This window comes from Zosterops lateralis (assembly GCF_965231275.1).
Source record: "Zosterops lateralis genome assembly, chromosome: 20".
Classification (NCBI taxonomy): Eukaryota; Metazoa; Chordata; class Aves; order Passeriformes; family Zosteropidae; genus Zosterops; species Zosterops lateralis.
Window position 1 is genome coordinate 8,605,182 of NC_139780.1, and position 21,674 is coordinate 8,626,855.

Here is a 21,674-nt window from a genome sequence, read left to right on the forward strand (position 1 = left end):
CGGGCAATGCCCTTCATTAATTCATCATTAAACAGCAGCTCAGCCCGGCCCTGCCTCACACGCAGATATTTAAACCTGTTTATTAACCGAGGGGAGCGTCAGAGCCGCACAATAGTGTTACTCTAGCACTTTTCATAAGTGGTTGTTTGGATGGTTTTAAACTCTAAGCAGTCCGTTGGGAGTGAAGTTGAGAGGCACAGGCACGCTGTACAAGCTGGTGTTTCCCTCAGAGATTGGCTCATGAGGAGCCTTTGGTGCTGGTGTTGTCCCTCTCAGGAGCCCTCGGTGTCGGTGTTGTCGCTGCCAGAGGTGTTCTCCCAGTCCACCTCGTGGTGCCTGCCTTTGGGCACCCTCCTCATCGCTCTTTTTCTGAAAACAAGACCAGACATACAACTTGTAGAAGGTGTTTTCTACAAACAAGAGGCATTTCATACTGTTAGTATGTATCAGTCCCTTTTGTGGTTCATTTTATGCCCTCTGTGAACCAAGGAAACACAAATCATGGCTATTTCCAGGTCAGCCCTGCTTACTGCAGCCCAGACCTTCGGTAACGCTCAAAGCAGTCCTTCATCCTCCTCCTCTCCTTCTCTGCCAGCTCCTCGTTGGCCAAGCCACACTCCTTGAAATGGAAAAAAAACCAAAAAACCAAAACAACGAACAAACCCAAAACATATTAATTTCTTCTTGATCAGACCAGTGTTAACACCAGGTTGCTTCCTGCATCTGCAGAGTCAAGTACCAGCAGGTTCTTTACTGTGTGTGCAGGATGATAATGCTTCTGTTTCGCAGTTTTATTACATTTATTCCCTCAACATCTGTAATTCTCAGAGTCTGTTTTCTGCAGACAATGACACTGGAAAACATCCCCACCCAGAGATGAAGGGCAAGAAAGTAATTAGAATAAGTTTTTAGGCACAGATGCAGGAATGTCCACTGTAAATGTTTTGCTGCTTAGAGCTCACCCTTTTTGGACAGTGGATTCTGCACTAAGTGCTCAGAGTTTGGAAAAGCAGGAGCTGCTGACATGCTTCTCCAATCCATTATTAGTGACAATATTAAAGATCACAAACCCCAGTCATAGTAAAGAAGAGCCCACAAAGATTCTCTTACACTTGGTGGTTTTGGGGGCAGATGGCTCTCTCGAGGGCTGAGTTCCTGCTTTTGTACTTCCAGGCAATCTTCTGAAAGATAAAAAAAGATCACAGCTTTAGTCAGAGTTGCCATTGCAAAGTAACTTCTCCCTCCAGCAGTTCTTCCAACAGAAGAGCTGTGATGTAACTGCAGAATCCATAGCAGAACTGAAACCAAGCCCAAAGCACTCAGAACTCCATCCTATGATCAATCCCAAGTCACTTCTCATTTTAATTGAGCCCCAAATCTTGCCCAGGATGGTGGAGTTCCCCACCACACTCAGAAAGAAACAGAGCTTTTCACTTCCAACTTAAGCAGGAGCAAAACAAACCTTTGCCAAAAAGCTCCTCTGCTCATTGCTTTAAAATAATATTCATGTCAGAGGCCACTATGAGAAATGTGTTAATCATTATTTTATCCATCATTTGTCCCTGCTCCCCAAGTTGTCACATGGCACTTCACATCAGATTCTATTTTGGTGAAACTCCTTCTGTGGTGACCAGGTGTTACAATACATATTTTTGAACTGAGCAGGGTAGAATTAAAAAAAAAAAAAAAAAAAAAAAAAGCCTTTTTGGATCAGTGCTGTTTAGTTTTAATGAAAAATCTCTCATCTTAATGAATGAAAAGATCATTTAGATCTTCCATGAGAGCAAAACAGAACGGACCAGCTTCTCCAGAACTTTACTCAGTGTTTTCTCCTTACTTTTAACTGTCTGTGTATCTTCATCCAGGTGACTGTGAAGAACAAGCTGTGGGGCAGAAAGCAGAGCAAGAACATCAGAACTGTCCCTCAGTCTTTAGGAACAAATAAAGGAATATAAAATCCAGGACATGCTAGAACCAGCCTCTCTCCCTCTATTGCTGCCAGCAAACAGCAGACTGAGCCAGTAGTTACAGATTTGCTCAGGAATTTATCCTCCGTGAATATGTCCACCTTCCTTTGGCCTCCAGACAATCTGACAATCATTCTCTCACTGAAGTTATGAACTAAGTGAAACTCTTTACTACAGATGGCCCCAGGGTACGACTTATTCTCACACAAGAGAGACAATTAAAAGCATTTCAAAATAATTCAATTCCTTTGATTTGCTTAGACTCAACAAATCTTGCTAACTAATGCCATAACTGTGTCCTGCACTTAGAACTTCAGGACACAGAGAGATTCTGTCCCTGTCTTGCTGCCTCTGGACTTTTTGTTATCACTGAAATGAGCCTGAGCCATTGAAAAACGGCTGATACTTGGGGAACGGAGCACAGGTGAGGAACATGAAAACATCCCAAAGGAAAGTGAAAGGTAAACAAGGCACCCTACTCACTTCCTGGGAATCTCTGGAGGAGGAGTCATCCAGGTCAGAGGTCTGAAACAAAACCAGTATGGATTAATCATTCCTCATAAGCGAGGAAGTGACAGCAAGGGAAAATACAGGAGACTGAGAGCCCCAGGAAACACAGAACTTGGCTACCTCCTGCACTCCTGTCTGGCCACTCAAGAAAGTACACAGGATGCCATATTAATTAAAATGTATCTAATTTAGTTCCAGAAATTTTAGCTCCTCATTTCATCCAAATGGCTCACACCCAGTCTGAAACGGAGTCACTCTTTGGTGGCTGAGGAACCCCTTATCACCTTTGGAAATGCTCCAAATGGCCTGAGCTTGCATCTGTCCAGCTTCTCCATGCCTGAAAACAGGGTGAGGTCATAGAAACCATCACATCCTTCATTTTCTAAACTCAGCATTTGCATGGCAATGGTTTTAATTAATTCTGATGCTGGCTCAGGCAAGTGTTCACTGCCTGATGAGCTGGAGCTGCTCAGGTGCAAAGGCCTGGGAACAGCCACAGCCTGACCTCATCCTCAGCTTCCCAATCCCATCGAGGGGGGGAGAGTCATACCGGTGTGGGTAGCTCCAGCTGCAGCCTTTTCAGCTTGGCCTCAGTGGCCAGGAGCTGACTCTCCTTCTGGAAGAGCTGCAGCTGCATCTCGTCACATCTCTCCCCCAGCTCCCGGATCTGCTTGCGGTAGGCGTCCCTCTCCACCAGGTTCTTGGAATACTGCACATGGAACTGCTCTCGGGTCAGGAGAGCCTGTGCACAGGGACAACACATGCCATTCACACAACAGCACAGGCAGGCTGGCCCTGTCTGCCCAAAAAGTACTGATAAGCAGTCAGGAATGTTTTATCACCTGGTCTCTCTCTGAAGCCACTTCCTCCATCTGCTGCAGAACAGCTTCAATCCTTTTTTTGTACATCTGGGAGTCCTTCCTCAGAGATGTACACTGCAGCTCCAGCATCTCCTTCTCCTCTGCAAACTGCTGAGACAAGGTCAAAAGAACCTGCTTGTGGGCAGAGACTGAGCCAGGCTGTCCCCACTCCTGCTCTGTGCCACAGATTGCTCTGGCCAGAGCTCCATGGGGTGACTGAGCTGTCACCTGCCACACACAGAGTGCTGAAATACAGGTACTACAGTAGGAGCAGCAGGGATTGCTCCTGAGCAGCTGCTCTGCTCCACAGGCAAGACACTGCAGGTGTTTCACCTGCCTGTTTTATCCATGACTCTCAGCAGGAACTTGAACAGCAGCACCTACTTTCTCTTGGAGCACCTTGGCTCGACGCAGCTCCTTGCGCAGGCTGTAAATGGTGTTCACCAGCTCCCGGCGTTCTGCCACGGTCTGGCTGCAGTCATTCTCCAGAGTTTCCTTGGAGAAGCTCTTCTCCAAGTTCTGCTCCCTGGCAACCTGCAGGACAAAGGAAGAAGTGAGACAGGGCCACTATCTAACTCCGTATCAGTTCTCTCCCCTCAGGGCTCTTGGGCAACAGCTGACCCCACAATCTTTGCTGCCCTGGCTGCTACAAATAATCTCTTGAGTCCATACTCAACCACCCCACCAACCTGGAGAGTGTTTTCCAGCTCCTGGTTCTTGGCCAAGAGCAGCTCCTTCTCCTGCTGGATCTCCCACACCACCTCGTGGCTGGGGCGCTGCTCTATGGCGTGTTTCAGCTTCATTGTGTGCTTCCTCTCTAGCTTGCAGTCGTCCTCAGCCTTCATGAGGCTGTGCTTCAGCTGATCGATCTACGAGAAGGTTCAGAGCTCAGCAGGAGCAAGGAGAAAACTCTGGCCTGCAAAACCAGTTCTCTGTTCCCCAGTCAAATACAGGACAAGTTTCTCCCCAGCTCTGTTTTCCTCAGGAAGTTTTGTGCTCTGGGGACCAGAGTCCTGCCTGTGTGCTAACAGGTGCGTGTTCCTGTGCTGCCTTTGTGAGGGAAAGCCTGGTCATCACTCACAGCACAACCTGTAAAATATGGGCCTATAGGGCTGAATTAGGGAACACAAAGACACGTGCTAGAGAAGATGCTCAGTGCTTCATGCTGGACTGGAGCATCCTTGACAAAGACAAGGTGCTCAGCCCAGCCATCCTGGGTCAGGTTAGGAAGGGGAAGCTGGAGAAACTGTGACCGACCTCCAGCAGCAGGTCCCTGTTCTTCATGAGGGCCGCGCTCTTCTCCTCGCTCTGCTTGGCGTAGCTCAGGGCCAGGTTGTAGTTCTCGTCCTTGCACTTGCGCAGCTCCTTGCTCAGGCTGTCCCTCTCCTCCTTCATCCTCTGGGCGCGCTCCTGGTGCTTGCGGAGCAGGCTGTCCCTGACCCACATCTCCCTCAGGGTGTCCTCCTTGGAGTGCAGCCACACCGTGAGCTCCTGCGCCTTGCGCCGCTCCTCCTGCACCGCGCTCTGCAGCTTCATGATCTCATTCATCAGCACCTGGCTCAGGCCAGACTCGCCAGCCGTGTCTGTTTTTGGGGGGCAGGGGTCACTCTCTGCTCTCCTGGCTGCTGCCAGGCACACACAGAGCTCAGATTCCCCTCCATATCACTGCAGCCAACCCTGAGGATGTGTGGGGATCAAATTATCCCCACTGTGCCTCTCTGCTCTGTGCCTTACTACACCACAGAGTCATTGAAAACAACAGGCAGAAAGAATAATTCATCCTTCTGCTTCCTCCTCCCCCACCCCGGTCCAGCCCGTGACACCAGGGCTGTTCTTCCCAGAACCCTTCCAAAGCACTCATGGAGCAAGGCAGGGAATGCTCCTGACTCTGCTCAGCAGCACCAAAGGAAGAGCTGTTGTTGAGAGCACACACATTACCTATAATCATAGAGAAAACCCTGCTGGGCTCTTTGCCAGTTATTTTCTTATACAGCTGGGGATAATAAAGCTCCAGACTCTCCATAAATGCCTCAAAGCCCTTGTGTCCCGTTCGCTGAAGAATGTCCAGGAGAACACCTGAAATCATGGCAACAGGACATTCTATTCAGTTATTTCTCTCTTTACCTGTTTGTAACAGAAGAAAAAATGGCTGCACTTTCTCCATATACAAAAATCCCTGGGATCCAATCACAAAGTAAATTAGGTTGGAAAAAACATCTGGGATCATTGAGTCCATCCTATAGCTGAACCAGACCATGTCACTGAGTCAACCAGACCATGGCACTGAGTGCCACATTTTTTAAATACCTCCAGGGAGGGTGATGCCAGCACCTCCCTGGGCAGTCCTTCCAGTGTCTACCTCCCCAGACAATCCCAAAGCAATGGCCTGGAAACTCCACAAAAGTGTTTGAAGTGCTCCCACCTGCCTTCCTCTTGCGCATGACCAGGCTGGGGTCATTGAGAACCTGCTCCTCATCGTCAGGGCTGAGCACTTTGCACTGGCGCAGGTAAGGTGTGATCCGGGAAGGGTCAATCACTGAGATCAGCTTCACACGGAAGTTCTCCAGGTTATTCCAACAGATCTCATCGTTATCCTCTTCCAGCATGTCAGCAGTGAGGGGAATCAGTGAGCAGTGTTGTCCTGTCTGGGGAAAAAACACCAAATAAACAAACAAGCAGCCCCTGAGCCTCTCGGAGCAGTGGTGGTGAAACCAAGGATGTCACAGACTGAGAATGCAGAAGTGTTTTAATTAGCTGTTGCCTCTGCTTCACGAGCAGTTCACCCTTCCTTCTCCACCTCCCAGCATGTGAGATCCTGGTGTTCTGTCTGACCACACAGACACCAAGGCTAACACCCACCCACAAGAGCCGACACTTTACCCCAGAGCTGTAAAATAAACTTTTATTCCCTGTTAATATCAGCCATTCTGTATCACCAACCTTCACCTCTGCAGTCACAAAAGCTTCCTTGATTCTCCTGTGTCCTGGCTCTTAGAAAACCTGTCTGGGTGCAGCCTCCCTCTGTATTCTGACTAGAGAAAAGATAATTCCAGGAACAAAACTGGTTTGAGAAAAAAGGGAAACTACTCAGCTATACCCTGAGACAGGAAAGGGAAGGAAAAGACAGACAAATTAAAAAAAGAGGAAGCCAGGATGGGTAATGGGGGAGGAGAAAGATGGCAATGGCATTGTGAGTCAGCAGCAACACATAGGCAGTGATTCCAGATTAGTTCTGGTTTTCTGATCTGTCCCACTGAAGTACCTGCTGGGGGTCCAGAAAGCTTCCTTGTGCAGAAGTCAGAAAGACTAAAAAGAATGAAAGTCACAGCCATAGGTGTGTGCAGCTGATTTCAGGGGGCAAAACAAGCCACAAAATTAGAAGAAAGAGGCTCTTCAAAGGCTTTCCAGCTGTTAACATCTTTCTCCAGGAAAACAGGTGACAGCAAAAACTCACTCTCAGCTGAAAAGAATGATTTCTATATTGATGTCTCTAATTTTGGATGTCCTCAAGCTTCCAGCATAATTATGACAAGAAAGGGAAAGAGAATCAAATCTTGACAAAGCAAGGAGCATCACCCCTGATTCCCAAATGATGGGCTGTGGCCATGGCAGCAAGAAAGGGGCAGCCCAGAAAGCAGCACTGTGATGATGCTGAGCATCACCAGAAGACCTGAGCCTGCCTCCCCCCTTCCCACAGCCCTGGAGCTGAACTCAGAACTCACTCAGAGTGTTTTTTTTAAAAAGCCTGGAGAACACACAGGCTCCGATGCCATGGCAGCATGACACATGTTCCCATCAGCTTCCCACTCCACTCTTTGTTCTGCTTTCTAAGTTTATGGAGAGTTTTTCCATGTTATCATTAGGAGTAAGGCAGAGATGCTCAGAGATTCTTCCAGCCTGTGTTTCTTGTCATTAAATTAGCTTTACACTAAAACAAAGATGCAGTACCTGTGTCAGCTGTGCCCTTGCTGAAGGTAATCAGCGTGTCCGTTAATTGACCAATTTTGCCTGGGGAGGTTTCATTCTAGTGACAAATCAATTTAATCCTGAAAAAAGGACAAAGCCAGCTGCTGCTCACGCAGTTTTTCCACAAATAAATTACAAGAGCATCTTTTGAGCAGCATTTGCAAAGGCCAACAATCATTTAGAGCAGAGCTCACCTTTCCCACCAGTGCCTCACTGTAACAACACCCACAGCTGTGCAGCAGCTCCTGCCACAGCTGAATTTCCTGGAAAACAGAGTACACTGTAAGAGGAGAGCCTCCCACAGTCATTCCTATTGCTTCATAAAGTTTTGACACCAAATTATAGCAACACTGGAACCCAGAGACCCTCTGCCCCCAGCTCTGCCTGAAGAGCTCTTGTGGAAAAGCTCAAACTCCCAACTCCCCACTACACTCTGGGAAGTTCAGTCAGTGCAGTGGAATGAAGCTTTCACAGCACTTTTCCTCTAGATTTTATCAGCTTTGCCTCAGCTAACCTTGCACCTCTCTGCGAGACAGAAATTGCTGGGTTATAAATGAAGAAACAAGTTTTTTTAAAGGGATTTGTGATGTCTGTATAGGGCAGGCTGTGGAAGAATCAAGAAAGAATCCTAATTCAATCCTGCAGTTTTAGGCACATGAATATTCATTCCCCCCATTTTCCCTGCTTTTCATGCAGCCTGAAAACTTCATTTTTCTCATTAGCAATCACTCTCATACATACATTATTAAAAGCACTATTTACCAGGAATTAAAAAACCACACAGAACACATCAGTAATTTTTAAGTGAGAAAAATAAAACATCTGTATTTCAACAAATAAAGAGTCATTTTGATACAAAAGTAATCTGATGCTTATTCCACAGTATTCAGTCAGTTACCAAGCAAAGCCACTGTCACAACACTAAAAAACACCTAATTAACATATTCTGAACATGGATAAACATTCACATAAATAGGGGCTAACACAAGAAGGAAATAAATAACCACCATTGCTTGTTCCCCCAGATTTCCAGCAATATTCCCCCTCAGCATCTATGGCAGGTGGGAGTTTGAAAGAGCAGAAGTCTGTGCCTGAAAGATTTCCCTCCAGCCAATTTCCTTCCATTTTTACACCTTGCCTAAAGATGCAGATTTTTTTGAGGGATGGGAAAATCAATCCAGCATTTTCTTCTTCCTCAGGTCCATCCAGTCAGCATTGGAGGTGGTAAAAGTGAACAGTGCAAAGATTATCTGCTACTGCCATGCAGGAAGGCAGAGCTCATCCCAGTGACCCCTGTAACAAAGCACAAACAGCTCCTATCAGCCACAGCATTTTTACAGGGAAGTTGCCCTTTTGGTGTTTCTAAAATGAGTTTTCAAGAAAAAAAAAAAATCCCCAACCAGTCTCATCTGACAACCGTGTGAGTCAAACACTGTTCATGTTCATTCCATCCAGTGCACCAAAAGCCTCAGCAGATATTAGGACATCACCCATTTGTACCCTGCAGAAGGTGACCCATTGTAACTGCAGAAATGGAGCCAAATAGGGGAAATAAACCCCAAAACCCCATCAAGTTGCCCAGAGATGAAGTATTAAAGAAAAACTCCACTGTCAAGCCTGTAGAGTGCTACCAACTAGCACTCTGGGTGTATACTAAGTAAGGTTCAGGGCATGAACTAAAAGGCTGTCAAATGTTTGAATTTCATGAGTTTATATATAATTTTATCATACAGACATCAACTTCCCCTCTCTCCAAAATATTATCAGCCTTAGGCTGTGATTGATGGTGACTGTAGAACTCTTTGTCCTCAGGGAACAAGAGCAGAGATCATTTCGGTCCTTTCCTGGGGTCATGATTCATTGTCTGAGCTGAACCACAGAAAAATGTGGTTCAGCTTCTCAGCAAGACGTACAAACCACCAAGGAGCTACTAACACATTTCCTCCTCAAAACCTCCTCCTCCTCTTCCTGCAGCGGGCACTTCTCCTGATTTGGGGACCTCTGACATCAGCTACATCAGTGCAGGAGCCCAAGGCAGACAGAGCAGGGCTCTCCTCATCCCTCACGCCCTGCAACAGAAGCAGGAGATGATCAACACCACAAAAATTACAAATAACCCTTTCAGCCACCTTTTTGATTTAGGGAGCTTAGCAAGATTTCTAAAACAATCATTCATTGGCCTTCAAAATGAAGCATGGGACAACATTCCATTACCAATGTCAAAGAAGGCACAGAACATCCATTTACAGAGTGAAAACAAAGGCCTGATTTCAAAAATGCAGGTGTCAGGGCAGCAGATTATAAACACAAGGGAGAAGGGAGATTTAATACTCACTTCTAGGAACTGTCATGGCAAGTTTAAGGTGCTACATAAACCATGGGCTTTCTGCAGCTAAGCTGCAGAGCTTTTCCTTTCATCAGCTGTAGAACTGTGTTTATTCAAAAGGACTGAATTTCTGCTACACTTAAGAACAGTGGGGACTTCCCCCTGGAATCCAATGCAATATTTATCTGGCAAGAATTTTCTGCTTTTAGCCCCCGGAATCTGTTTTACCTGATTTAGTAAATTGGCATCTTTGTCTCCAGGCTCATCCTGAAGTCTCCAGTCCTCCCATACTCCTGTTAATTCATTCCCACAACTCTCTTCCTCAAACATTTTCTCACTCTGCCACTCCTCGTCATCACTCTCCTCATCTTCCTTCCCGAAGGCTGGCAGAGTTGTTCTCACTCTAGGAGGAGGCAGAGTTGCCAGGACAGCTGGGAGTGTGAAGGCTGCCAGGAATCTGGCTTTCAGCAGGAGGTAAGCAGGGTTATCACCCAGTTTCTGTTGCACCAGTTCTCCAATAGCATGAAAAACATCCCCAGTGCCCCCATCCCCACGGGCCTCAGAGGGCAGGAGAGAGGCTGCTTGCTCTTCCAGAGCTGCTTTTTGCACAAGGAGCTTTGAGAGGGTTTTTATGGTGCAGAGGAAAGGTGGCAGATAAGGCAGCTTGGTCTGAAGTGATGGCACCTGAACCCCTTGTTTCCCACTCAGCCACTCCTTCACCACCCTCTCATCCTCCAGGGAGATCAGGCTGAAGTCAAGGAGATTATTCTGTGCACTGGAAGTGCTTGGCTGTGGGGGGACGTCAGCACTGGGTGGTTTGGAGGCAATGTGTCTGTTCCTCCGTGCCTGGGCACCAGAACAACCAGAGCTCCCTGGGACATTGTTGTGAGGAGCTGCAGCCCCTGGCCAGAGCACAACCCTTTCCCTGATGCTGTCTGGAATGGATGGTCCATTTGCTGTGATGGAGTTGCTGCTCCTTCCCAAGGTGGTGAGGCTGGGCACAGGCTGGGGGTCAGAGCCCCGGGTGCTGGCAGGGGGCTGTGCCTGGGGCAGCATCACAGCACACAGGGCTGGGCTGGCCGCTGGAGCTGCAGGGGAGCCTGGAGCCTTGGAGGAGCCATCTGAACATGCAGGGGTTACAACAGAATTGATGGATGTGCTGCATCCAGGACCCACTGAGGTCACAGGTGGAACTGCGGACTGCTCAGCTGCCTTTCCTACAGGAACTCCTGCCAGCAGGGATTTTGGCCCTTTTGTTTCTGCACTGCTGGGGTGAGGTGGATTTGCTTCAGCTGGTTGAGGAGTCCCTCCCAAACCAGAGACATTCCCATTGGAAGTCACAGTTGTCTGACACCGACTTGTCCCAGCAGCAGTTGGCATTACCTGGGGGGCACACACCACAGTCTGCACAGTGCTGGGGAGCAGTCCCTGGGGGGTTACAACCCACCTGAAGGGCAGGATGCTGTTGGGAATCACGGGAGAAGCAGCTGGTGGAGTGACAAGAGCAGGCAGCAGGCTGACTGGCCTCTGCTGTGGCTCATTCAGCTCACAGGTGACTGGTGTGGAACGGGACAATCGGCCAGACTCCAGGCCAAGAGGCACCACTGTCATCTGGTGAGGCACAAAAGCCTGGTTTTGCAACACTGCTGAAGCCAAGCTACTGGCTGTGACCTGACCATTGCACCCTCCCTGGGCTGGGGCCTTCCCTGCTGCAGCAGGATTCACACCTGGAGAAACCCTTCCTCCAGGGCTGCTTTCCAGAACTTCCTCTTTTAGTTTCTTACTTGGCTGTAGATCTGTCCCTTGTGAGCAACCAGGGCTTTCCCCAGTTTCTGGCACTGCTGAGGAATGGTTTTCAGGCACAAGAGCAGAAGGAGAACCTGCAGCAGGAGTCCTTGTGGGCACTGGTGAACCCCATACCTGTCTGTCTGTCCCAGCAGCTGCTGCAGGTTGGCTGCCTGCTTGTGCAGACAGAATGATTTGCTGTGGTGGGTGCTGGATTATCAGAGGCCTTGAAACCAGCACCTGTGGGGCAACCAGCACTGTCCTCTGCAGAGCCCTCATGGCCTGCCATTTCCTTAAACGCTTCTCTCGCAGCAATTCCAAGACAGTTTTGGGCTTCTGCCTTTGCCATTGGGTTGGGGGAGCTCTCTGCACAGCTGGAGAACAGCCCTCTGAGGCTCTCAAAGCAGAAGATCTCCTGAAAGCATTCTTTGGGATGCCCCACTGGGAATTCCCCTGAGAACAAGCCTGGGGTGAGTTGCCTGCAGAGGAGAAAATGACAGTGAATGAACAGTATTTCCAAAAGCCATTTCTCATTAAACATCAAGGAAGGGGGAAAAAATTTCCTGTTTGTGAGAATTCCTACAGCACTACAGTCCTGATTTAACCAAGCCATGTCCCCACAACTGAACAAGGGGTAACTGCCTCCAGAAATCAGAGATGGGCCAGAAATGCACCCTAACACCCCACTGAACTGGTCCAGTGCCACTGGTTCTCCAGCCCTCCAGAGTTTTTTCCAGTCCTTACCAAAGGGGAACATGTTTAAAGATCCAAGAGCTAGCAAAAATGAGCATGACAATGCAGCTTTGTCTCCAAAGTTCTCCTTCAGTTAAACTGGCTATTAATGTAACAGTGATGAATTACGTGAAAGCTCTTGCACATCATAAAAATAAATGTTCTGCTAGATACCTGAAGAAGTCTCTGTATTTTGGGAAGCCTGTAAAAAAAAGTAAATTAAATTATACTTCTGATAAATTTAAAGATGATTAAAACAGCACAGATGCAAATCAAACCCACATCTGCCACCTCCTGAACAAATGGCCACACAGCCAGCATTTTATTCTGCCTCTGAACCAAAAAAAACCTGCTAACACACATATAAACTGTGTGGCCACACAATTAAAGTGCTTATCTTAGTCAAGACTTCAGTGGGAAAAGCTTAAAAACACAATACCTGATTAGCCTTAAGCAGCTCCAACTGCCTCAGCCTCCTCTCCTTAATAGTGTTCATACAGCCCTTGGTATCAATCTGGAAAAGCTGCAAGGTGAGAGCTTCATTAACAATTAAATGAGAACAAAAACGTTTTGGTGGGGTCAGTGACAAAGCAAGATAGAGGGGACATGCTTCATGTGCAAGATTCTGGGGGTATTTTTACACTCGCAGAAAAAGCCCTGGCAGGATCAGACTTTGGATGCAGAATTTATTTAAGAAACTTCATATGCAAACCATGAGGGCAGATTAGTCCAGTAATTAGATTATTTGTTTAAGAAACAAAGATAAACTATTTATTTAAGCCTCAAATACTGAAAAATAAAGACTCTCACTGTTTGAAAGCAGATAATGCTTATATTTAGACAGTAAAACTTACCTGAATGAGCAGTGCAAACAGGGGTGTGCTGGTGAGACTGACTGACTTCATCTTCTCGTGAATAGCAGCAGCTGGAAAGAAATCCAACACGAAAATCAGCTGGGAATTCACTCAGAAGACATCAGAAAGGAGAGACAAAGGCAGGATGGGTTCTCAGTACCTTTTGTGTTGTGGAAAGCCATCATCCCAGTCTGCACAGTGAAGGGCAGCAGCACATTGCCCACCCAAGGGGTCACTGCCATCAGCAGCTTCCTGTCCAGGCTCAGCCTCCCCCAGTGGTCCCTGCTATGGCACTCAGCTATCTCTGCCAGCTCCTCACCCTGGCTCACAGCTGCACCCACTGCAGGGGGCTTGGCTAAACGTCCGGCAGGAGGTTGCAGCATCTTTAATTACCATGCATGAAAAAATACACAATTAAGAGTTTGCATTAGGAAGGTTCTGCCATTAGTCCCAGGACAAACCATTCACAGGGCAGTTAGGACAAAAAACTGTGAGCTTCTCCTCTTGGGATTACAGTGCAAGGGCTATGATTGTATAAAATTCCTACTAAGCACAGCCTGGCAGTGCTCACGTCACAAGAGCAGACAAGACACCAGAGGCACTCACCAGTCTCCTCTGGAAGGCTGTGTTTCTCTTTAAGATCATTCTCATGTCCTTCAGGCTAACCCGCAGCACGTGTTTTCCACACTGGGAAGCCTGAAGATAAAAGCACAAGACAGAAGGGAAAGTCACTCAAAGAAAATTATTCGCATTGGATGTGCACAGCAGGTACAAGTTTTCAACGTTCCTGCTGTTGAAGATACCATATTAAATTAAATCAACTCTGAAGTGAAGACCTTTACAGTTAATCCTTTTGCATCATCACAACACCAAACACCTATTTCATAAAAACTTTTGTGTGAGAAATCTACCAAAAACCTAATAACCAGAATTTACTGGGTAATGATCTTCACATATTTTGACTTAACGGTACAAGGGAATGATCAGCAAGGTGTTATCTGCTCATCACATCCTGCCCTTAGTGCAGCAGGTGCACTTTCCTTCTAACTTTTGATCCAAGCTCCCATCCCAGCTCACCTTGGCTATCACTTCTGCTGGATCCCTCACCACCATGTCTGTGGCATAGGCGTTTGCAAGGCCCCTCAGCACGGTGTTCAGCTCACATGATTCATCAGCAGCTTTGTCACTGTCACATCCTGCCCCTGGAATGTCACTGCAGCTGCTCCCTGCACCAGCCTTGGCAGTAGGGAGCAGATATTTGAATTGGTATATCTCTCTGATTGCCCCCTGCGTGTCTGTCCCTGTTGGTATCCACAGGTCAATGCTGGGGATTGGATGCTCCTTCTTGCTCATGGTGCTGCTCTCCTCCTCCTCCTCTGAGCCATCCTCCAGCTCCAGCTGCTCATCCTCCTCACTGCTGCTCTCTGAAGGGCTGAAGCTGTCATAAGGATGGTGCTGTTTGGTCGCCCCAGATCTTTTTTTCTTGATCAAAACAAGCATACACAAGTTTTAGTCAGTTTTCATCTCTGGATTGCAACTCTCTCAAATCAAGAAGTTTCCTTTTCTAAAGGAAACAAGATTTTGGAAACAAGACCATCTTCAATATGGTCTTAAGCAGCCAGAATTTCTTGAGTGCCTGGGATCAAAACTGGCAACTCATGAGGTACAGACATGAAAACCTATATATATCCCATCCTTACAGGCATTTCAAGGCAGGAAAGAATTCTGGAAAATATACAAATATATAGCAAATTAACTTCAGCCCTTCAGAACAAAGGCTGCTTTATCCACCGAAAAATTAAACTGTGAAATCCACAACAAAACCCCTGATTGTGTGAAATCAGTGTCAATTTTTTTATTGATTTCACAGGAATCCACTTTTAGTTGAGAGAAATTTAATTGAAGAGATGGGACCGTGACACAGCAGGATTTGCACAGTACCTTAGCGCCAATCATGATATTCCACTTGCTCCGGCATTGGGAGCCAGTCCTGTGTGGCAGCTCTGAAGCTATTTTACTCCAGCGACCTGAAAAGGATGCAGAGGAGGCAGAACATTTTTATTTGTGCCACAAACTGAGCAACAAGCCTTTCAATGCAACCATTACACACATATTGTACATTTCCCTGGATGAGGGACAGAGTTACTGCATGAATGGATCTCAAATCCTTCATACCCACAATACACAATACAAAGAAGTTGCAGTCATCAGTGCAAAGCAGAGCCTGCAGGGCTTACAACGAAAAGAAGAGAAAATCTCAATGACAGCTCTAAACTTCTAAATATTAAGCCACAGGAACACCTACCCAGGCCATGCTTTTCAACCAGTTCAATCAGCTGCTCTGCTTCCTCCGAGCTCCACTTTCCTTTCTTTAAATCCCAGTGCAATACTTTTAAATACCTTCAAAAGGAAAACATTACAGCCAGGAACATTAAATCATGCTTGTCAAAATCAGATCATCACTGCACTCCAAGGCTGAAGAAAAGCAGCATTCCTAGTCCCTTATTTAAGGGGCTGGTACCTGGCCTGAACTCACCGCTCCCGGCACTGGGAGTCGCTCCTGCCCGGCACTTCTGTCTGGATTTTGTACCACTCCTTCTCCCTGTACTTCTCAACTGCAGCCATCAGCATCTGTGTGCACCAGACAAAGCAAGAACTGACATCCTCACCAGTATCAACCCCAACAGGCCTGAGACAGCAGCAGTTCTATTTGTTTCTTGTCCAAACCTCTGCACAAAACTGTATAGGAGCTTCTAAGCCCTCTTAAGCTGTGACACGCCCACCTTGGTCTGTTTTACACTCCTCTGTGCCACTGCTAAAGCTCAGATCTACAGCCATGCCACACCTCAGCACTCCAACATTCCCACCCTGCAATTCCAAGCCCAGAGAATGGAGCTTACATCATCCTCCTCTGGTGTCCAGGGTCCTTTCTTCAAGTTGGGGTCCACACTCTTTGTCCAGCGGTAAATCAGCTGAGCAGAATCTCTTCCTTCCATGTAATAAGCAACTGGAAATTAAAAGGTTTATTTAACTTTGTCGTAATTAATGCTTCTCCCTTTATCTGGACAACAGTTGTAAGCAGTGATTGCCATAAGCAGCACTTCAATCTCTTAAAAAATGGTGCTCAGCCAGTTTCAGCCAAATTTCCAACATGGTTAAAGGTTCCAAGAGATACTAATTCTTGCTGATATAATGAAACTTTCAGGTAGGTACAGGAAAGGCAGAGATCACAGCTTCCACCAAGGAAAAGAGAATGAAAGAGTAAAGCATTCCAGGTGAATGAAAGGTTTGTCACTTGTGGGTCACTTACTTTTCTTATATGGGATATGGTTGCCCACTCTCATCTCTTGAACAAGCTCTAAAAGCATCTCATCCTCATCTCTGGTCCATTCTTTCCTTTTAAAATCTTTGTTATAGATTTGGTATTTCTGCAAGCACTGGAAAGCTGTCCTGTTTGTCTTAATACAAGGAAAACAGAGAGAAGTTAATTAGTATTAATGTTGTTTTTTAAACCTGACAAAAGGCAAAGTAAAGACAGGATGAACCAATTTTCCTGCTCAGACCTTACCCCCAGCTCCTGGGCAATGGTCTGCCAGTCCACGCACTTGTGTTTAGCAGCTATCTTCTTCAGCCTCTCTATTTCCCCCTCAGTCCATTCCTCTTTGTTGATGCTTGGATGCTCCCAATTTTGCCAAAACTTCCTCAGTTCTTCTGAGCTACGTTGTCCATCAAACTAAAAGAAACAACAAAAATATGTTTAGTTTCATAGCTGGGATTAGATACCTGGACAAAGAGGAAAACCAATAATTTGCATTCCAGATATGTTTTACTGCCCAGTTTTCCAGAATTAAATCACCAAATTTAACAAGTTGAGATCAGTTAACAGCAACTTGGAGAAATGCAAGATGGAAACACTGGATGCAAACCAGGTCAAATGATTCTCAAGAGGAAGGACACAGATATCAGAAGCAATAAAATGCTGATCCCCCAACTCACATGGATGTTTGAAATTTTGTCCCAGTCATGTTCATCAAATCTGTTTCCTATTAAGTCGCTTTCTGGCAGTTGGCTAAAGCAGAAGGTACAAAGAGGAAGAAAGAATCATATTAAATAGTTAAGGCAACACTTTGTCTTCCTGACCTGCTTCATCTCACTCCTCCCACCTGTTCCTGACTTCCACAAGAACCGAACACTTGGATTAGCAGGAGGAACGATTAATGCCATATCCAAATACGTTGCTCTAAGTTTGTTCATGAGCAAAATATGAAAAAAAAAGGAAAAAAAAAAAAAAAGTCAGAGCTCTGCTCCTTTGTTGCTAAAGTAAGAACTATTTAAAGCAGAACCTCTTTACTGGGTGCAGACACTAGATTTTGTGTATCAAGACCCAAACACATTTCTTAGTAAAGAACTTAGAGATGATAGAGCTGATAGCCACAACAGCACCTAATTTTTTACAACCCAATACCAATGACCCATCTGGAAGCAGAAGGAGGGAACTTTTAGAGCTAAACTCTAAGGCATTTCACTTTTCACCAAAAATATAGAAAGACTTCTTACTTAATTGATTCTATTTCTTGCTCCAATTCTTTGATTTGTTTTTCCAAGATCTGTTTTTCTGTTTCAGTCTTCACTTTCTCCAGTTTCTGATTCCAATAACTCAACCTGTTCAAAGACATTTTTATCATTACTTAATAGGACAGATGGGAATGAGGTCACTGCCACCAGAAGATGGACAGCAGAGACACCTCCCCCATCAGTATTATTTCTCCCTTCACTTTATTTACACACAAAACTGTTCTCCCAGCTTTTCCCACCAGGCACACTCATTGTCATATTTTTGCCCCTTCAGTGCAATCCCTGACCCACAACAGGTTTCAGATAAACCATTTTGGTGTTTACACAGAGAACCAATGGTTGCTGCAACAGCCTTAAAAGCCTGTGCCAGCTCCAGCACAGAAACCCCTTGCTGGACACACCATTAGGCCTCACCACGTATCACAATTTCACCTTCAAGCCCTGAAAAGTATTTTAAGTTACACCACAGTGCCAATGGGAAGAAATAGATGTCTGTAAAACCCCACAAACACAAGCAATTAACACAGCAACTTGCTGGAGGAAGGTGGAATCTCCCCATCTCCCTTCGCCTCCTTTCCCATGCAATGTTCTCAGCAGAGAGAAGAGGATTTTTGGGCAGCACTCACTTGAGCAGCTTTGGCTGGAGCAGGCGCTGCAGGCGGTCGCTCACCACGGATTGCTGCAGCAGAGTCTTCTCTGAATCTCTCCCTAAAAAAGAGAAGAGCAGCCGGACATCAGTGCAAAACTACCAGGAGACTGCTCCCAGCACCCCTGGGAGTGTCCTCAAGCTCTGCAGTGAGAATTCCCTGCCTAAATCACCAACATCCTGTCAGACTTGGGCAAGGCACAGCCTCTGGCTCAGTTTAATTGGGATCTCCAAAGAGACCCCAATAAAGGAACCCCCTGTGAGCATCTGGAGCTGCAGGTGTCCCCCGAACTTCCCTCCTCTGGGCACCAACCTTGCACCACCTTACTTGGTTTAGGAGTGCTCAAGCTGATGCAGCAGAACAAACTGAAAAGGAGTCATTAATGACACAACACAATAATTTATAGAGCACCCCATTCCCTTTTAATAACTTTTTTGTGAGTCAGTCAGAGGTGTTGATGTTCAACTGCAAATAGGAACACACACACACTAACAATATGAATATATACATTTGTTATATGAATATGTACATATTATAGCTCTTCTAGAACAGCACCCAGACTTACTTACACGGGGTTGAACGCAGCTGTTCAAAGGATTTTATGCCCTGAGCTGCCTTTTCCTTGGCATCTTCATTGGAAGGAGGGCCCTGAGGAGGATTAGAAGGGTTAGATATACTGAAAGTCAGACAAAACTACTGTTTCTTCTTAAAACTTCAGCATGAACTGCTAAAAAAATAATTGGAAACTCAAACTTGTGCAAACTGTCACACTCAGACTGCTTAGTTACCTTTGTTAGCAAGAGCTCACAGGTACATCATTTAAATGATGAAATATTTTTCAGCATTTAAACAAGAAATATTACCACTAAATAAGAAATATTACCAGTAACTGCTTGAATATATTAATACATGGATGATGATAGTTGACATCTTGGCTGCCACAAAAAGCCAAGATTTCCTTTTGCTGATGGCCTTTTAAAAAGATATGAAAAAAAAAGTTCTAATAATTACTCCAGAAAATATGAAAAAAAAAACAAAACCAGAATTTTGTTCTCAATCAGATTTCAGTGAATGCTTCAAACAGCAGTATGGAATTGGGTCATGGAAATTAAGACAATTAAAGTTAAATTAAACCCAAGAACATTCAAGCCCCTGGTGGCTGCAATTCCACTCCTCAGAACTCACAGGCCTGAACAGACATTTCCAAAAAAGGGAGAGTGACAAGTGAGAGGAAAAAGGTTTCAGGCTGAGGAGTGACATTCAGTTACACACTTGAAATGAGAACAGTTTAAACACATTACAATGTACATCCATCACTGAAGACACTCTGGAAGCTGCTTATATTTACTTACAATTCCTGTTACTTTATCCTTAAAGTATGGCTTCATAAAATGACCCAAAAACACATTTCCTAGATTTCTGCCATCTCCTGCCTTGGATGTTTTGGAACCTTCAAGCTCAGCTATGACTTCCTTCTGCAATACAAGAATGAATTGAACAGCATCAGTGTCTCCTCCAAGCTCCTGATTTCAGACAGCAGTTGCTGAGCCCTCACAAACATCCCAGGGTTCAAACCTGCAGCACCAGACTCTAAAATCAGTACAAGAATTAAAGGCAGGATTTGGAACTTTCTGAGTATGCACAGTGCAGATGATTAAAAAGATTAATAAAATATTAACTTGCCACAACAAGCTAAAATATAACATGTAAACCACCCATTTTTTTATTGTAAGAAAGCATGGAATCATCAGTTAAATAAACCACTTGAATCCTGGGCTTGAGGGGAAGGAAGAGTGGCAAATGGCAACCCAGCAAAGCACAGAAATGAGCATTTCACTCCTGCTTTGCTCACCTGCTGTTCTTTGTTTTGTGCAATGAGCAGCTCCACTTCCTCAATCTTTTCCCTGATAACTTCTTGGTACACATGGTTCATCTGCAGGCAGGTTTCTGGATCCTGGGGCAGGCTTTCAATAATATCATCATCATCATCATCCTCATCATCCTCACTGTCTTCTTCTATTTCCACCTCCTGGAGGCAAATAAGGCATTTAGAGAGAAAACAGAGAAAAAACAGATGTTTGAAAAGCAGGTCTGTATCAATCAGTTCAGTAACTCAGCTGACCCTGCTGTGTGCCCACAGCCTGTGGGGTGTGCAGGCACACAGAGCAGGGAGGCCTCTGGCCCTGCACTTGGCACAGGAAGGGATCTCTGACACTGAGTAACCAAGTCCTGGGCAGGAATACCCAAAATCCACCTTTTACTGAGCACAAAGCCAAGGCAATTGCCTGGATTTCCCCAGAGGAGGGTGAGGTTTCTCTTTCTCCTGTTCCCTTCAATACACAGCTGGAAATATATACTTAAAGGGAAAACAATTACCATTTCAGCATGAGAATCTTCACCATCTTCATCATCATCATCATCATCATCTGTCAGACAAACAAAACACAAAAATGCTGATTGTAATGGGTAAATAGAAAGCTTTAAACCCAAATATTTTCAATTAAAGCACAGAGTAAAAAGCACCAGAAGGATCTCAGGCACAACCATCAGTGGGTTTGGCTACTGACAACGTTATCAAGTAAAAAATTTATTTAATTATACTCCACTTATGGTTTTGCTGTTGTTGTTCTGGAAGAGGGAAAAAAGAGCAGCTCTGGGTAACTACAACAAAGCTGAATCGTCCTGCACACGAGAGGCTCCCAGGTGAACATCAGAAACACAAACCGGGCAGGAGCAGCCCCTGGGCACCACCCGGGTTTAGTGGTGCGGGTTTGTGGCAGCCGCTCCCCAGGGCCGGACGGTGCAAACACAGGCGGGTGAAGCCTCTCCGCTCCAGCGGTCACCGACTCCTCCTGCCTTCGGAAAATGCACTTCAGGAGCCGCGGGAGCGCTGGGGGATACTGCGGCTCACAGGGCGGTTCGTGGGCCCCGCTGAGGCCCCGCGGTTTCACCGCTGGCGGTATTTGGGTGTAAAGGGAACGTGCAAAGCGCCGGTACCGGCGGCCGCCCGGGGAGCGCCCCGAACTCCCCGAACCCGTACCGGAGATGAGGCTGGAGTCGCACACGGCCAGCTGGACTTCGGCCCCGCCGGGCTGCAGGCTGCGCTCCAGCTGCTCGATCTGGCGGCGGATCCTCTCCCGCTCGGCATCGAGGTCCAGGCCCTGCGGGGAGCGGAGGGGCCCGGCCGGGCCCGGCCCGCGGGACATGGCGGCACCGCCGCTCCCGGGGCTGCGCTGGGCCCGGCCCCCCGACCCGCCAATCGCCGCTGCGCCCGCGGGTCAGCTGACCCGGCACGTGACACCGCCCGGCCAATCCCAGCGGGGCTCGCCGCACGTGCACGGCCAGGGGGCGGCACCGGGGCCCCGCAGAGCCCGGCCCGGGCTGGGCCCGGAACGGCACCGGGACAGCGCGACACGGCCCGGAACGGCACCGGGACACGACTCGGAACCGCA

At 46.7% G+C, this 21,674-nt stretch overlaps 2 protein-coding genes across 6 annotated transcripts; both read right to left on the reverse strand.

The window, feature by feature from the left end:
- Positions 1-22: 22 nt before the first annotated feature.
- CARD9 (caspase recruitment domain family member 9) lies at positions 23-7,600 on the reverse strand. 5 transcript variants are annotated; one of them, XM_083876085.1, is made up of 14 exons: positions 7,498-7,600; positions 7,286-7,383; positions 5,760-5,982; positions 5,276-5,413; positions 4,595-4,920; positions 4,027-4,206; positions 3,722-3,871; positions 3,320-3,445; positions 3,028-3,219; positions 2,451-2,492; positions 1,838-1,883; positions 1,111-1,181; positions 543-619; positions 167-369 (listed from the first exon to the last, which is right to left on the reverse strand). In XM_083876085.1, the coding sequence occupies exons 3-14, from the start codon at positions 5,941-5,943 to the stop codon at positions 273-275; spliced, it is 1,629 nt and encodes a 542-aa protein (XP_083732211.1). In that variant the 5' UTR covers positions 5,944-5,982; positions 7,286-7,383; positions 7,498-7,600; the 3' UTR covers positions 167-272. The 5 variants fall into 5 exon arrangements, with proteins under 5 accessions (XP_083732209.1, XP_083732207.1, XP_083732208.1 ...); XM_083876084.1 differs by having other exon boundaries at positions 531-619; XM_083876083.1 differs by lacking the exon at positions 543-619 and having other exon boundaries at positions 23-369; positions 3,028-3,198.
- Positions 7,601-8,106: 506 nt separating this feature from the next.
- On the reverse strand, positions 8,107-21,428 carry SNAPC4 (small nuclear RNA activating complex polypeptide 4; the record flags this gene model as incomplete). The annotated part of the gene is made up of 23 exons (XM_083876111.1): positions 8,107-8,596; positions 9,239-9,372; positions 9,858-11,893; positions 12,321-12,348; positions 12,586-12,669; positions 13,001-13,071; positions 13,161-13,383; positions 13,607-13,696; positions 14,078-14,482; positions 14,942-15,027; positions 15,306-15,400; positions 15,537-15,631; positions 15,901-16,007; positions 16,311-16,458; positions 16,569-16,733; positions 16,997-17,069; positions 17,558-17,662; positions 18,202-18,283; positions 18,792-18,870; positions 19,575-19,697; positions 20,075-20,251; positions 20,599-20,648; positions 21,263-21,428. The coding sequence occupies 22 exons, from the start codon at positions 21,426-21,428 to the stop codon at positions 9,250-9,252; spliced, it is 4,611 nt and encodes a 1,536-aa protein (XP_083732237.1). The 3' UTR covers positions 8,107-8,596; positions 9,239-9,249.
- Between the last annotated feature and the right edge of the window lie 246 nt (positions 21,429-21,674).

What these genes read in the sequence shown, in the direction of transcription:
- CARD9 (XM_083876081.1), bottom strand. Translation starts at nt 5,943, where the DNA reads ATGCTGGAAGAGGATAACGATGAGATCTGTTGGAATAACCTGGAGAAC. An exon ending in ACAGGGACCTGCTGCTGGAG is followed by an intron (nt 4,207 to 4,594) that starts GTCGGTCACAGT and finishes ACCTTCTCGTAG; the next exon opens with ATCGATCAGCTGAAGCACAG. An exon ending in TGGCTTCAGAGAGAGACCAG is followed by an intron (nt 3,220 to 3,319) that starts GTGATAAAACAT and finishes CCCTGTGCACAG; the next exon opens with GCTCTCCTGACCCGAGAGCA.